This window comes from Engraulis encrasicolus, chromosome 7 (genome assembly GCF_034702125.1).
Source record: "Engraulis encrasicolus isolate BLACKSEA-1 chromosome 7, IST_EnEncr_1.0, whole genome shotgun sequence".
Lineage (NCBI taxonomy): Eukaryota > Metazoa > Chordata > Actinopteri > Clupeiformes > Engraulidae > Engraulis > Engraulis encrasicolus.
In genome coordinates, this window is record NC_085863.1 from 4,978,912 (window position 1) to 4,993,112 (window position 14,201).

The 14,201-nt window shown below is 45.2% G+C and overlaps 1 protein-coding gene across 1 annotated transcript in view; it reads left to right on the forward strand.

Annotated features, from left to right (window-relative positions):
- Positions 1–959: 959 nt before the first annotated feature.
- The window catches only part of fez1 (fasciculation and elongation protein zeta 1 (zygin I)), a 37,162-nt gene continuing 23,920 nt past the window's right edge, over positions 960–14,201 (forward strand). The window contains exons 1-2 of the mRNA XM_063202741.1: positions 960–1,461; positions 10,568–10,661. Coding sequence (XP_063058811.1) covers positions 989–1,461; positions 10,568–10,661 — 567 coding nt within the window. The 5' untranslated portion in view covers positions 960–988. The remainder of the gene's footprint in view (positions 1,462–10,567; positions 10,662–14,201) is intronic.

Here is a 14,201-nt window from a genome sequence, read left to right on the forward strand (position 1 = left end):
TCCTCCCCTCCTCCTCTCCCTTCTCTCCTCCCCTCCTCCTCTCCCTTCTCTCCTCCCCTCCTCCTCTCACTTCTCTCCTCCCCTCCTCCTCTCACTTCTCTCCTCCCCTCCTCCTCTCACTTCTCTCCTCCTCCCCAGGTGAACTACAGAGTGCTGTAGAGCAGGAAGGCCCTTGGCTATTGGTTCTCCTCTTCTCTTCTCTTCCTCAGGTTATCTAGTGTGTGGAAAGCAGTTTCAGACCCCCTGAGGAGGAGACAAGGAGTCCCCATCGCTGTGCTCCCTCCTTTCTTTCTCACTTCCTGTACTCGTCTACAGTGTGTTGAGAACCCCTGTTGAGGAGGCAGGGACACCTCATTGGTGTGCTACTCTCTCCTCTCTCACTCTCACACCGTTCTCTCCTCCCCATCCCTCCTCCTCCCCAGGTGTTCTACAGTGTGCTTATACAAGCCTCCCCCCCTATTGATGTGCTCCTCTCCTCACCTCTCCTTCTCAATCCCCTCCTCCTCTTCCTCTCCTCCTGAGACCCTTCTGGTGAGGAGGTATGGATACCCTATTGGTGTGCTTCTCCATCTCCTCTCCTCTCCTCTCCTCTCCTCTCCTCTCCTCTCCTCTCCTCTCCTCTCCTCTCCTTCTCACTGCCCTCTCTTCTCCTCCACTCCTCATCCAGGTGTTCCACAGTAGGCTGAGACTCCCCTGGTGAGGAGGTACAGTAGGCATGGAGGCCCCGTTGATGTGCTCCTCTCACTCCTCTTCCTCTTCTCTCTCCTCTCTTCTCTCCTTCTCACTTCTCACTCCTCTCCTCTCCTCTCCTCTCCTCCCCAGGTGTTCTACAGTGTGCAGGTGAGGAGGTAGGTAATGGAGGCCCCCTTGGTGTGCTCCTCTCCTCTCCTCTCCTCTTCCTCCTCCCTTCTCTCCTTTTCTCTTCTCTCCTCTCCTCTCCTCTTCTCCTCCCCAGGTGTTCTACAGTGTGCAGGTGAGGAGGTAGGTAATGGAGGCCCCCTTGGTGTGCCTGGATGAGGAGTTTGAGGACTTGCGTCCGTGTCGCATGGAGGACCTGGAGCCTCCAGTGCCGCCGCCCCGCCGCCGTCACCAACAACAACAACAACACCTCGGCAACGGTAACCACAGCAACGCCGCCGCCACCGCTGAGGTCGCCAACGGCAACAACAGCAACGACCTGGACGACGACTACGAGTGCGACTACGAGTACTCCGAGTTCTCCGGGCCGAAGCCACCGAAAACGCACACCATGCCCCTGGCGCCGATCCAGCGAGAGGAGTTCTCGGAGCTGGAGAACTTCTCGGAGATGATGAGCTTCAAGTCCATGGAGGACCTGGTGAACGAGTTCGACGAGAAGCTGAACGTGTGTTTCCACAACTACAACACCAAGACGGAGGGGCTGGCTCCCGTCAGAAACAAGGCACACGCCGAGGAGGACGAGGAGAGGCTGCAAGATGAAGAGTAAGTTTTGTTTGCTTACTTCGACTTGGTTTAAAATGTGTATCTTGTGGTGTTTGTTGTCATTTTTTACCACCATATATACAGAATAGTAGGTTTTTCTTTGTGGAGTTTGGTAGCCTATGTCTAAGTACTTGGTTTTACAATATAACAAGGCACACGGCGAGGAGGACGAGGAGAGGCTGCAAGATGAAGAGTAAGTGGCTTTGTATTGCGAGGTTCTGGTTTGGTAGCCTACTTCAACTTGATTTAACCCGTTAAGACACAGTGTTATAAATTTGCTGATACCAGAATGGCAATGACCAAGTTGTAGTGCATTGCTGAAGGCCCTGTGTTATGTCATAGTATTGTAGTACTATGGCACTTACGTGTAACTGTTCAATCACTACTACAGTACTGGAGGTACGGCGTGCAGTAGCCCCTTAATGCGCGCCGTACCTCCAGTGGCACGCTGTAATAGACATTGAAATGTAACTACCATAGCACTACAATACTATGACACAACACAGGCCCTTTAGTAATGCACCACTACTTGGTCATTACCATACTGGTAACAACAAATGTATAAAGCCGCGTCTTAAGGGGTTAAGGGGCTACAATATATATATATATATATATATATATATATATATATATATATATATATATAAGGGATGCACAATGTATCGGCCAGATGTATTGGTATCGGCCGATATTTGACATTTCTCAACACATCGGCCATCGGTCCGATGGGTCAAACTGGGCCGATGTTAACGCAGATGTTTTTTTTACATATGTTACGGTTCTAAAAGATTGGATTTGACGGTGACTTTCATTGTTTGTCTTCTAGTTTGTCTCTATTTTTTTGGAAATAAGAGGACTTTCAAAAATTCAGTTTGTGTGCATCATTGTCATCTCTTTAAAAAAAAAAGAAAAGAAAAACATCGGTATCGGTTAATATCGGTTATATATATATATATATATATGGTGTTTGTTATTATTTTTTTATCATCATATACAGAATAGTGGTGTTGACTGTGGGGTTTGGTAGTCTACTTCAATATGGTTTGAAATATATCTTTCTCATTATTTTTTACCATACAAACAGTGTTGATTGCGGAGTTTGATGGCCTACACCTACTTGGTATAAACTATACTATATATTGTGGTGATTGTCATTATTTTACCACCCTATACAGAATAGTAGGTGTTGCTTGTGGGGTTGTGTACTTGCTTGGTTGGTCCTTCATTACCTGCTAGGCTTATCCTTGTCTTCCTCATCATATATCATGGAGAGACGGTTTTCTGTACTTCTGCTTGGTATGTAATGTAATGTTCTTCACCAATGTCTTCATATTGTATATCCTCTTAAGACACGGCTTTATACATTTGTTGTTACCAGTATGGTAATGACCAAGTCGTGGTGCATTACTAAAGCCCTTGTGTTGTGTCATAGTATTGTAGTGCTACGGTAGTTACATTTCAATGACTATTACAGCGTGCCACTGGAGGTACGGCGCGCATTAAGGGGCTACGGTTACAATACAATGGTTACAATACAATGGTAGACTTGGATAGCATGAGGACACATGAAGAGTAGGTGTTTTTGTACTTCTGCTTGGTTTTCAATTTAATGTTTTTCATGTTCTTGCAAAATCATGTAAGTCGTCCTATGCCAGATGTTGGCTTGGGTTGGTGATAGCTGCCTTTTCCCCAGCTTGTTTTGAAAGTATAATAGGCCTATTGTCCATCATTGTCTTCACTGTCACATATAGCTACACAAAATCCTTCATCAGTCCTTGGCAATTATGAGCAAGAGACTAATACACCTCTGGAAACTGGAAAGAAGAGCTGCTCAAGCTTTAAAGGGATTTCAAAAAAGTTTTAGAAATACGAAGGCTTCATGCCGAAACGCGTCGAAGTATTTTAATCATGCTATGCCCAACAAAATAAAGGCATTTTAATTACAAAGAAGATGAGTGCCTTGGTATTTCTAAAACGTTTTTGAAATCAACCAAGCCTGTCACCAAAGGGCACCATCTTAAAAAAACTAGACAGTTCCAGGAAGCACTCCAACTTGACTTCATTCTGAATAATACTATTAGTGTTGCAATTACATCTGTAAGAGTACTTCTACATCTGCTTCAGCTTTATACAGCTCCTTTCTAACTCGCTTGTAAAACATGATCTTGATGAATGAGAGTCTTGCGTGTGTTAGCAGGGCCGCTGCTAAGGTTTTTGAGGCCCTAAACATAACTGTTCAGGAGCCCCTCCTCATAATTAAATCATAATGATAATAATGTGTTTTATAGTCAATCTCAATTTAGGAGGCCCCTATTTTGGTGGCAAAGGGGTTGGTGCCCTAAGTGCTCTACTTATTCTGCTTATTCCTAGCGGCATCCCCTGGGTATTGCAATGCTATTCTCTTCATCATATGTCATTATATGTCCCTGTCCTCCGCTCCTCTGTGCACACATATAGTACATCTGCCTATTACAGTCTCACAGCATCTGTGTGTAGGCCTACCGATGTGTCTTCACTGTACGATGTGACAGTGTCCTGGCAGCCGTGTTAGATCGATATTCCACAAGCAGACTTTTTTTCTTTTCATCCTGTGTCCTGTGGTCCTCTGTGCACACATATTTAACTACCTATTACAGCATCAGTGTGTGTACCACTGGCGTGTCTAGTACCCTTTATCAGTCAGTGGTGTATGCTGATGTGTCTTCACTGTACGATGTGATGTGACAGTGTCCTGGCAGCAGCTGTGCTAGATCGATATTCCACTATTAATTCATTTGAAGAGCTCTTTTCCAAAATGGGATATATTCATTTCATAGAATGTTGGGAAATTTACAATTTTGTATTGGGCTTTCCATTGAATTGCATTGCAAAATGTATTTTATAGAGGTTTAAAAAGTATGTTCTGAAAACAATTGAATGGCAAGAATTATAGGTACACATAGATTATAGGACTTTGTAATTAGTCAATTCCAATATTAAAATGCAAAAAGTCAAAAATGGTGGATATAGCGTTTTGGAAAAGAGCAATTCATTTTTTATGGCACCATTGGTTTTCAATTTACTATGCAGTACCTTCCAGAAAGGTTTGCGCTGGGGTTGCGCTGATTTAAATCTTGAATGAGAGTCTTGCATGTGTTAGAATTGGCCTACTATTCTTGTCGTCACATGATCCTGTTCCTGTAGGGGGTAGGTTATAGGCCACACAGACAAACAAATGACCTGGGAGAATTAAGGACAAATACATGGCCAGATAAAAAGAAAAAAATGTCTGCTTCAACCATCAAGAAAAAAATCAAATAAGTGGGAGCAGAAAATCCTGGTTGAATCTGATTTCTTTTTTCTTTTCATCCTGTCCTGTGGTCCTCTGTGCACACATATTTAAAGGGGTATGCCATGTCGCTAAGCTAGTGAAAGTAGCATGCTACACGGATCCATTGACTTTCACTAGCTTAGTGACATGCTCCCTCTTTTAACTTGTCTTAAAGCAAGACAACGCTTAACATGAAAAATAAGACACTTTACCACCTTTTTAAACCCAGCCAACAATTTTAATTGCATTAAGCCCCTAAATAGTGACATACCACTTGAATTGCCTATTACAGCATGAGTGTGTGTACCACTGGCGTGTCTAGTGCCCTTTATCCAGGTCAGTGGTGTGTACTGATGTGTCTTCACTGTACGATGTGACAGTGTCCTGGCAGCTGCTGTGTTAGATCGATATTCCACTATTAATTAATTCATTTATTTGGCTGGTGATGAAAACGGTTAATTTAGAGCCCTGATCAGTATGCACCACTGACGTGTATAGTACCGTTTATTTCAGGTCAGTGGTGTGTACAGCAGCTGTAGTGTCAGATCAATATGCCACTATTTATTCATTCATTATGGCACCCTTCATTTTCAAGTTACTATACAGTACCTTCCAGAAAGGTTTTTGGGGAGTTGCGCTGGTGTAAATCTTTTTATGTCGTTTTCGGCATTAAAGGAATAGACCACCCTTTTTTGATTTTCACATATTTGCAGTATTTCCCAGCATTGTTCATCAATGTGCATTTCATTTTCTTGTATTTTCAGTACTTCATTAGCATAGCTTAGCATAATCACTGGAAGTAACGGTAACTGGTATCTTTAGCATTAAGCCACAAGTGATCACTGGACGGACTTAAACTGCTGTTCTACACTGGTGAATTTTACAATAATTTTAAAGAGGTTTATAACTACATTTGATGATGTTTTATTTTTTACTAGGGATGCACGATGTCAAAAATTTCGGCCGATACCGATATCCGATTATGATATTGCGGTTTTGGCCGATGACCGATATTAACTGATACCGATGTTTTTCTTTCTTTTTAAAAAAAAAGAGATGACAATGATGCAAACAAACAGAATTTTTGAATGTCGTCCTATTTCCAAAAACACTTTTTAACTCCCTGTGATAATTAGATAAAAAATAGAGACAAAATAGAAGACAAACAGTGAAAGTCATCGTCAAGTCCATTCTTTTAGAACCGTAACATATTAAAAAAAACATCGGCGTTAACATCGGCCCAGTTTTACCCATCAGACCGATGTCCGATGTGTTGAATATCGGCCGATATCGGCCGATACCGATACATCTGGCCGATACATCGTGCATCCCTAATTTTTACTATAGACTTGCATTACTAGGCCTAATTTGGCTATACTGTTAAACGGGGCATTGCAAACACATAGACGAAAATGATATGCACATTCATGAATAATGCTTGGAATTTAAATACTGAAAATATGTGAAAATCAAAAAAGGGTGGTCTGTTCCTTTAAATGGAGCCGCTTCTGTGGATGGAACAAGAGTCTGTGCTGCCGTGTGCCGCCGGTTCCTGCTTGCGGTGGTGGCACCCCTCTGTTCTCCACACATCTCTTAATAATTTAGTGTATTTTGGTGCACATCAGCTGTTCTCTCTGTCTGGCTTGGGTTTTCTTTTTTTTTTTTTCTCACAGCCCGTCACCACGTTCAGCTCTGTGCCATTTTTCTGTCCTGTGAGACCTGTGAGAGCTGTTTTTTTTTGAGGGGATGGTGTGTGTGTGTGTGTGTGTGTGTGTGTGTGTGTGTGTGTGTGTGTGTGTGTGTGTGTGTGTGTGTGTGTGTGTGTGTGTGTGCCCTTCAACATGTTCAGCTCTGTGCCATTTTTCTGTCAGGAGACCTGTGAGAGCTGGGTTTTTTTGTTGGAGGGGATGGTGTGTGTGTGTGTGTGTGTGTGTGTGTGTGTGTGTGTGTGTGTGTGTGTGTGTGTGTGTGTGTGTGTGTGTGTGTGTGTGTGTGTGTGTGTGTGTGTGTGTGTGTGTGTGTGTGTGTGTGTGTGTGTGTGTGTTGGGGTAGGTGGTGTTATGAAACCTAGACAGCTTTGTAGCAGTACGCGCCCACGGCTATCGCCTGTTTGTTTATTTTTAGAGGCCCTGTGATTGAACACCCACACTCTCTCTCTCGTTTGGATTGGGTGGCGTCATGGCAATGGAACACTGCTGTGCTGATGATGACGTGATTTTTAATAGTCAGTCAGCCAGTAAGTCAGTAAGTCAAAGCGGCCAATCACAGATTGGATTTTAATACAGAGGCTTCAACACACAGCTTTTACCTGAGCTGTGCACATCCCAAAATATCCTGTGCACATTTCTTGTTTGAGGCCCCAGAAGCCTTTGCTATAGTTGTGTGATTTGCACTTTGATCAACCTAAAAAAGATTAAAGGGACACTGTGCAGGAGATGGTCAAAATAGGTACTGCAACTATGCTGCTCATTGGAAATGTGTTGTCTAAGGCCAAATTTAACTTTTCATGAACGTTTACTAAGTGATAAATGAATATGTTATAGTATAGCCCAAGTACAGTCATATTTGCAGCTAAAAATGGCTATTTCTGGAAATTGCGGACCATGGAGAAGATCCCCCTTTTCATATATGAAAATGTATTTTTTCCAGTCATAATGAATACTTAGAATTTGATGGTGGTGATAAGTATTCACGAAAAAGGTAACATTATTGAATGGGTATCATGAATTCTGGAAATAAACAACTAAAAATCTCACACAGTGTCCCTTTAAATAAAAAAAAAAAACAGCAGCTGATAAATGAGATGTGATTGGCATGTAGTGAGAAGGTGTCATGCTGCTGTGAGACGAATAACATGCTTTACTCCTCGGGATGTGATTTCTGATGTTTTTGATCAATCTTAAAATTAATGGAAACAATGGCAGTGTTTAAAAAAAAAAGCATACCTCTTGTACCTCACAATCCACTGTCTCAGTGGTGTAGTCTACGTAGAAGGTGGGTATCTAAATTTCAGGGATTTCAGTATACCCACTTAAAATTGATTGATCCATTGTTTTGAATAGCACAAATATATACAATATACCCACTTCAAAAAATGCTCAAATATACAGTATATCCACCATAAGAAAGTAGACTACACCACTGCATTGTCTCAATGGAAAGGACATGGCCTCTTACTGCAGATGAGCACGTCGACGGGCCTATTCATTCTTTGCTGAAAACACTCATCTACATCATCGCTATGACAATACATGAGTCTTACGTAAGTAACCGATTAAGACTTGATCATTACCATTTTGGTGACAATAATGTTATAACTAGAGATGCACCGGATCCAGTTTAGGATCCGGCAGGATAATAGGGTTTTTCACAGGATCCGGCAGGATCTTAAGCAGTGGATCCGGTATCCGACAGTTACCTAAAAATCAGGATCTGGTGCATCTCTAGTTTTTACGTAGCCTAGGCTTTTCAATCAGTCTTTCACATCCCCAATCACTGCATGGACTGAAAGCCCTTTGGAAGCGGCCGTTGCAGGCAGTGTGGCAGCAAGCCAATGAGTCTAAAAAACAATTTGAGCCAACGTAATAAAAAGGGCCCACGTGTGCGAGTAGACTATGTGTTTCAACCCTCTCATAGGATCCGGTATCCGGTTCCGGATCCGGCAGGATCTTAAGCAGTGGATCCGGTATCCCGGCAGGATCCTAAAAATCAGGATCCGGTGCATCTCTAGTTATAACAGAGGCTCTGTGCTAAGGCATTCAGCATTAAGAATGGAGATGAAGCTCTGATGAAGACGCCATGTAGATGCCATGTTAAAACGTTAATCATGCACCTTTGTAAATAACATTTAGCTCCAGTGACCCTCCTGTATGCCAGAATGTGTTTTGTGGATGTGCCTGGCTGGGTTGTGGACCCGGATGTTGTTGTTTTTCCTCCTAATGGCTAAAACCCAGCCATGACGTGTATCTAGTGTGTGTGTGTGTGTGTGTGTGTGTGTGTGTGTGTGTGTGTGCGTGCGTGCGTGCGTGCGTGCGTGCGTGCGTGCGTGCGTGCGTGCGTGCGTGCGTGTGTGTGTGTGCGTGCGTGCGTGCGTGTGTGTGTGTGTGTGCCATGACGTGTACCTACACCCTGTTGAGATGCCTCTTGGCAGCTAGCGGCCTCCACATGGGAAACTAATCCTGCCGTGCCACGTGCCGCTAGCAAGCTCATCCACCAATACAGGGCTGCATTTCTCAAAACCATAGTTGCTATCTACGTTAGCTACCTTGTTGTTTTCAATGCAATTTCCCATTGGCAGCTACCAAGTTGCTAACTGGTTATCAGCTACGCTTCGCAGTAACGCACCCCAGTTGTATAGCATAATGTGTCGGAACAGAACATGATGGGACACAGCACATTACACAACAGAATATCACAGAACCGCACAGTAGGGCCTACAGTACAGCACCGCAGGGGGCTCGGTACCATGCTGTTCTGGGTCGGGGTGCTGTGTTGCACTGTACTGTACTGGGCCGAGCTGGGTCGGGTCGTCTGGTCTGGTCTGGCCAGATGTTTGGTATGCTGAGCTCATCGCTGAATGGAGTTGCTTGTTGTGTTCAGAACGGAACAGAACAGGACCGCAGGGCACGTGGCGCGCACCAGACACACACACACACATGCACACACACACATGCACACACACACACACACCACACACACAGACACACAGAACAGGACCGCGGGGCACGTGGTGGGCTGGCAGCACACACACACACACACACACACACACACACACACACACACACACACACACACACACACACACACACACACACACACACACACACACACACACACACACACACACACACACACACACACACACACACACACGAGGTACCAGGATGGAGCTGGACTGGTTTTGATATCAGATGTGATTTTATTTTTTGGGTTCTGAATCTGATATGGGTTTCATGGTTTTGGTCCAGCTCTACAGTTTTTCTGTAAAAATTGAACAAGGCTGTGTAATTTGAATAAGGCTGTGATAAGGGTTTTATTATGCATATAACATACCGCACTCACCTGTTTATATTTACCTTCCTGAAATGATCTGGATGAATGAATGTTTTTCATTTGTTTTTGATATGGTTGCTTTCTGGTTCTGGGGTACGTTTCTGAAAAGTGTAGTTGTTAGCAGCTAGCAACTTGGGTAGTTACCATTGGAGAATTGCATTGGAAACAGCAAAGTGGCTAACGTAGTTAGCAAGTATGGCTTCGAGAAATGCTCCCCTGATGTGCTAACTCCAGCTAACACCAGCTATCCTTTGACATTGTTTTTTCCCCAGTCCTGGGAAGACGGAATTTATTTGTGTCATTGACACAGCCTGTCATTGAGCCAACACATGTGCCACTGAATGTCATGGAGCCGACACAATAGGTGGTTTCATGTGTGTGCGCGTGTGTGTGCACGTGTGTGCGCATGTGCGTGCGCGTGCACGTGTGCGTGTGCGTGTGCGTGTGCTTGCGCGTGTGCGTGTGCGAGCTTCAAGCTACAATCCAGTATTCCAAATGTGGCACTGGTCTTGGTCCTGGTCTTACCTGGCCCAATTAAACCAGGTGATCACTCTATTTAAAACCAGGTAGTTTGGAATACATGGATACTTGATTGTAGCTTGTGAATCCAGGCTGCTCATCACTGTGTGTGTGTGTATAGCATACATGACTGACGTGTGTCTGAGTGTGTTAAACTGTGTCATGGTGCCCAATAAGACTTCACCATAAGCGTCCATATTAAACTGTGTGCTGGGTTTCTTGCAGTGTGTGGGATGCCCTGAGTGATAACTACATGTCATCCGTTTCCAGCTGGGACCCCAACGCAGAGGGCAGCAACGGCAACCTCTCCGACCAGGAGGTAAAGAAAGGGAGCTAGTCGCACCTGTCTGTTTGTATACCTGTCTTTCTGTCTGTATGTCGCACCTGTCTGTCTGTCTGGCTGTTGCACCTGTCTAACCTGTGTAACCGTGGCTTGTCAACTGGGCTGATTGTTTCTTACACGTCTGTCTTGTGGGCTTACCAGGTGAACACACTGGCATCGAAAAAAAGATTGAGCGACAGACCATCGCTGGACTGTGTAGCTCCAGCGATGCGAGCGATAGAACCAACAGAGTGTGCCCGTTAAAAACACAATGCAAGCACACATTCCAATTGGCTGTAGCGGCTGTCGCCAAACCGCATAGCTCATTTCCATAATGTTCGCTGAAGTCCAACGACATACTATCGCTTGAGTCGCTCAAATCACCTCTAGTCGCTCAAATCACACTTCTAAAAACTTACTTCAGTTTTACGTGCTTGCCTAGCTCATGTAGTAATTTTGTAGTTTGAACTTGAACACTGCTCTCTGCACTAAACACAAAAGCGCTGCCTCCATTAACAAGCCTTTTCCCTGCGTTTCACTCTAACTGTTTGTCTCCCGGAATCCCTAACTGGCCTAGCGTGTCTTTAGCGGCTAAAGTGCACTCAGGCCATGCCCCTGCACTTACCTAACTAGCCTAGCGTGTCTTTAGCGGCTAAAGTGCACTCAGGCCATACCCCTGCACTTCCCTAACTAGCCTAGCGTGTCTTTAGCGGCTAAAGTGCACTCAGGCCATACCCCTGCACTTCCCTAACTAGCCTAGCGTGTCTTTAGCGGCTAAAGTGCACTCAGGCCATACCCCTGCACTTCCCTAACTAGCCTAGCGTGTCTTTAGCTGCTAAAGTGCACTCAGGCCATACCCCTGCACTTCCCTAACTAGCCTAGCGTGTCTTTAGCGGCTAAAGTGCACTCAGGCCATACCCCTGCACTTCCCTAACTAGCCTAGCGTGTCTTTAGCGGCTAAAGTGCACTCAGGCCATACTCCTGCACTTCCCTAACTAGCCTAGCGTGTCTTTAGCGGCTAAAGTGCACTCAGGCCATGCCCCTGCACTTACCTAACTAGCCTAGCGTGTCTTTAGCGGCTAAAGTGCACTCAGGCCATACCCTGCACTTCCCTAACTAGCCTAGCGTGTCTTTAGCGGCTAAAGTGCACTCAGGCCATACCCCTGCACTTCCCTAACTAGCCTAGCGTGTCTTTAGCTGCTAAAGTGCACTCAGGCCATACTCCTGCACTTCCCTAACTAGCCTAGCGTGTCTTTAGCGGCTAAAGTGCACTCAGGCCATACCCCTGCACTTCCCTAACTAGCCTAGCGTGTCTTTAGCTGCTAAAGTGCACTCAGGCCATACCCCTGCACTTACCTAACTAGCCTAGCGTGTCTTTAGCGGCTAAAGTGCACTCAGGCCATACTCCTGCACTTACCTAACTAGCCTAGCGTGTCTTTAGCTGCTAAAGTGCACTCAGGCCATACCCCTGCACTTACCTAACTAGCCTAGCGTGTCTTTAGCGGCTAAAGTGCACTCAGGCCATACTCCTGCACTTCCCTAACTAGCCTAGCGTGTCTTTAGCGGCTAAAGTGCACTCAGGCCATACTCCTGCACTTCCCTAACTAGCCTAGCGTGTCTTTAGCGGCTAAAGTGCACTCAGGCCATACTCCTGCACTTACCTAACTAGCCTAGCGTGTCTTTAGCTGCTAAAGTGCACTCAGGCCATACCCCTGCACTTACCTAACTAGCGTGTCTTTTAGCGGCTAAAGTGCACTCAGGCCTACCCTGCACTTACCTAACTAGCCTAGCGTGTCTTTAGCTGCTAAAGTGCACTCATTTACTAGCCTAGCGTGTCTTAAGCGGCTAAAGTGCACTCAGGCCATACTCCTGCACTTCCCTAACTAGCCTAGCGTGTCTTTAGCTGCTAAAGTGCACTCAGGCCATACTCCTGCACTTCCCTAACTAGCCTAGTGTGTCTTTAGCTGCTAAAGTGCACTCAGGCCATACTCCTGCACTTACCTAACTAGCCTAGCGTGTCTTTAGCGGCTAAAGTGCACTCAGGCCATACTCCTGCACTTACCTAACTAGCCTAGCGTGTCTTTAGCGGCTAAAGTGCACTCAGGCCATGCCCCTGCACTTACCTAACTAGCCTAGCGTGTCTTTAGCGGCTAAAGTGCACTCAGGCCATACTCCTGCACTTACCTAACTAGCCTAGCGTGTCTTTAGCGGCTAAAGTGCACTCAGGCCATACTCCTGCACTTACCTAACTAGCCTAGCGTGTCTTTAGCGGCTAAAGTGCACTCAGGCCATACTCCTGCACTTACCTAACTGGCCTAGCGTGTCTTTAGCGGCTAAAGTGCACTCAGGCCATGCCCCTGCACTTACCGTTTCACTCTTTTAAAAGAAACGTGCTCTCCACTCACGACTCACACTCACTCTATACACACACTCTCCACTCACGACTCACACACACTCACACTCAGGATTTCTCTCACAGCCACTTAGAACAAAGGAGAAAGAGAGTGATAGAGTGAGAGAGTGAGAGAGAGAGAGAGAGAGAGAGAGAGAGAGAGAGAGAGAGAGAGAGAGAGAGAGAGAGAGAGAGAGGGAGGGAGGGAGAGAGAGATGGAGGCAGAGAGAGAGAGAGAGAAAGACAGGTAGAGAGATACTCACAGAGAGAAAGAGGGAGAGAGGGAGAGAGAGAGAGAGAGAGAGAGAGAGAAATGTGTGAAAGAAGTGAGCCAAATCTTCACACTCAATCTGTTTGTCTTGAATAGATTAGCATAGCAATGGTGGCAGGGTGGCAGGGTGGAGTATGCATGCCAAGTACACACACATTCATCTCACTCCTCCTTTCAGTACCAGCACCACCATGGCCCAGCCCAGGCCAAACCCACTCCTCTCCCCGCTCGTCCCAGATCACAAAACAAAACTGACGTCGACACAGCTTTAGCAGCAGAGAAGCTATTGGGCTTGCGTTGATAATAGAAAACTCCTGGACTATGTACACACTTCTAAATGCATCGATTTGTGAGTACAGTACAGACCATATCTTTACTACTGTAGAAGTTGGGTGTCATGGCATGTGATTTTAGTGTGGTAATTTTACAGATACTGCCAGGCTCCATTAGCGCTTGTACTAAGCTATTCGGGATAACTCAGTAACTCGGCTAATGTTTGGCCAAGGTAGAAAAAAACTTTGGGTGGGCTACTTGGCTGGATGTCACAGTTCTTCAAATTACCCTATGTTGAATCTACCATCACTTTAATGACCGGATGTTATTTGTAGCCCATTACGATGGCAGACTCCAGCATGACATGCCTCTGACACATCTCCTGCCCCTCCTGTCACAATACCAGTGCTCTGCCCCTGTTGGCTGGCAATAACATTGGTCTCACTAGCCACTTGGATGGTAGCTTATTGTTGGTAGCCTATAAGCAATCACAATGCATTCTAGTTTATTCTGTTATATATTCTAGTTTCCTCTGGCTGTGTTTGCTATAAAAAATGCCATGTGATAAAATACTGTATAAAATAAAAAATACAATGTGATA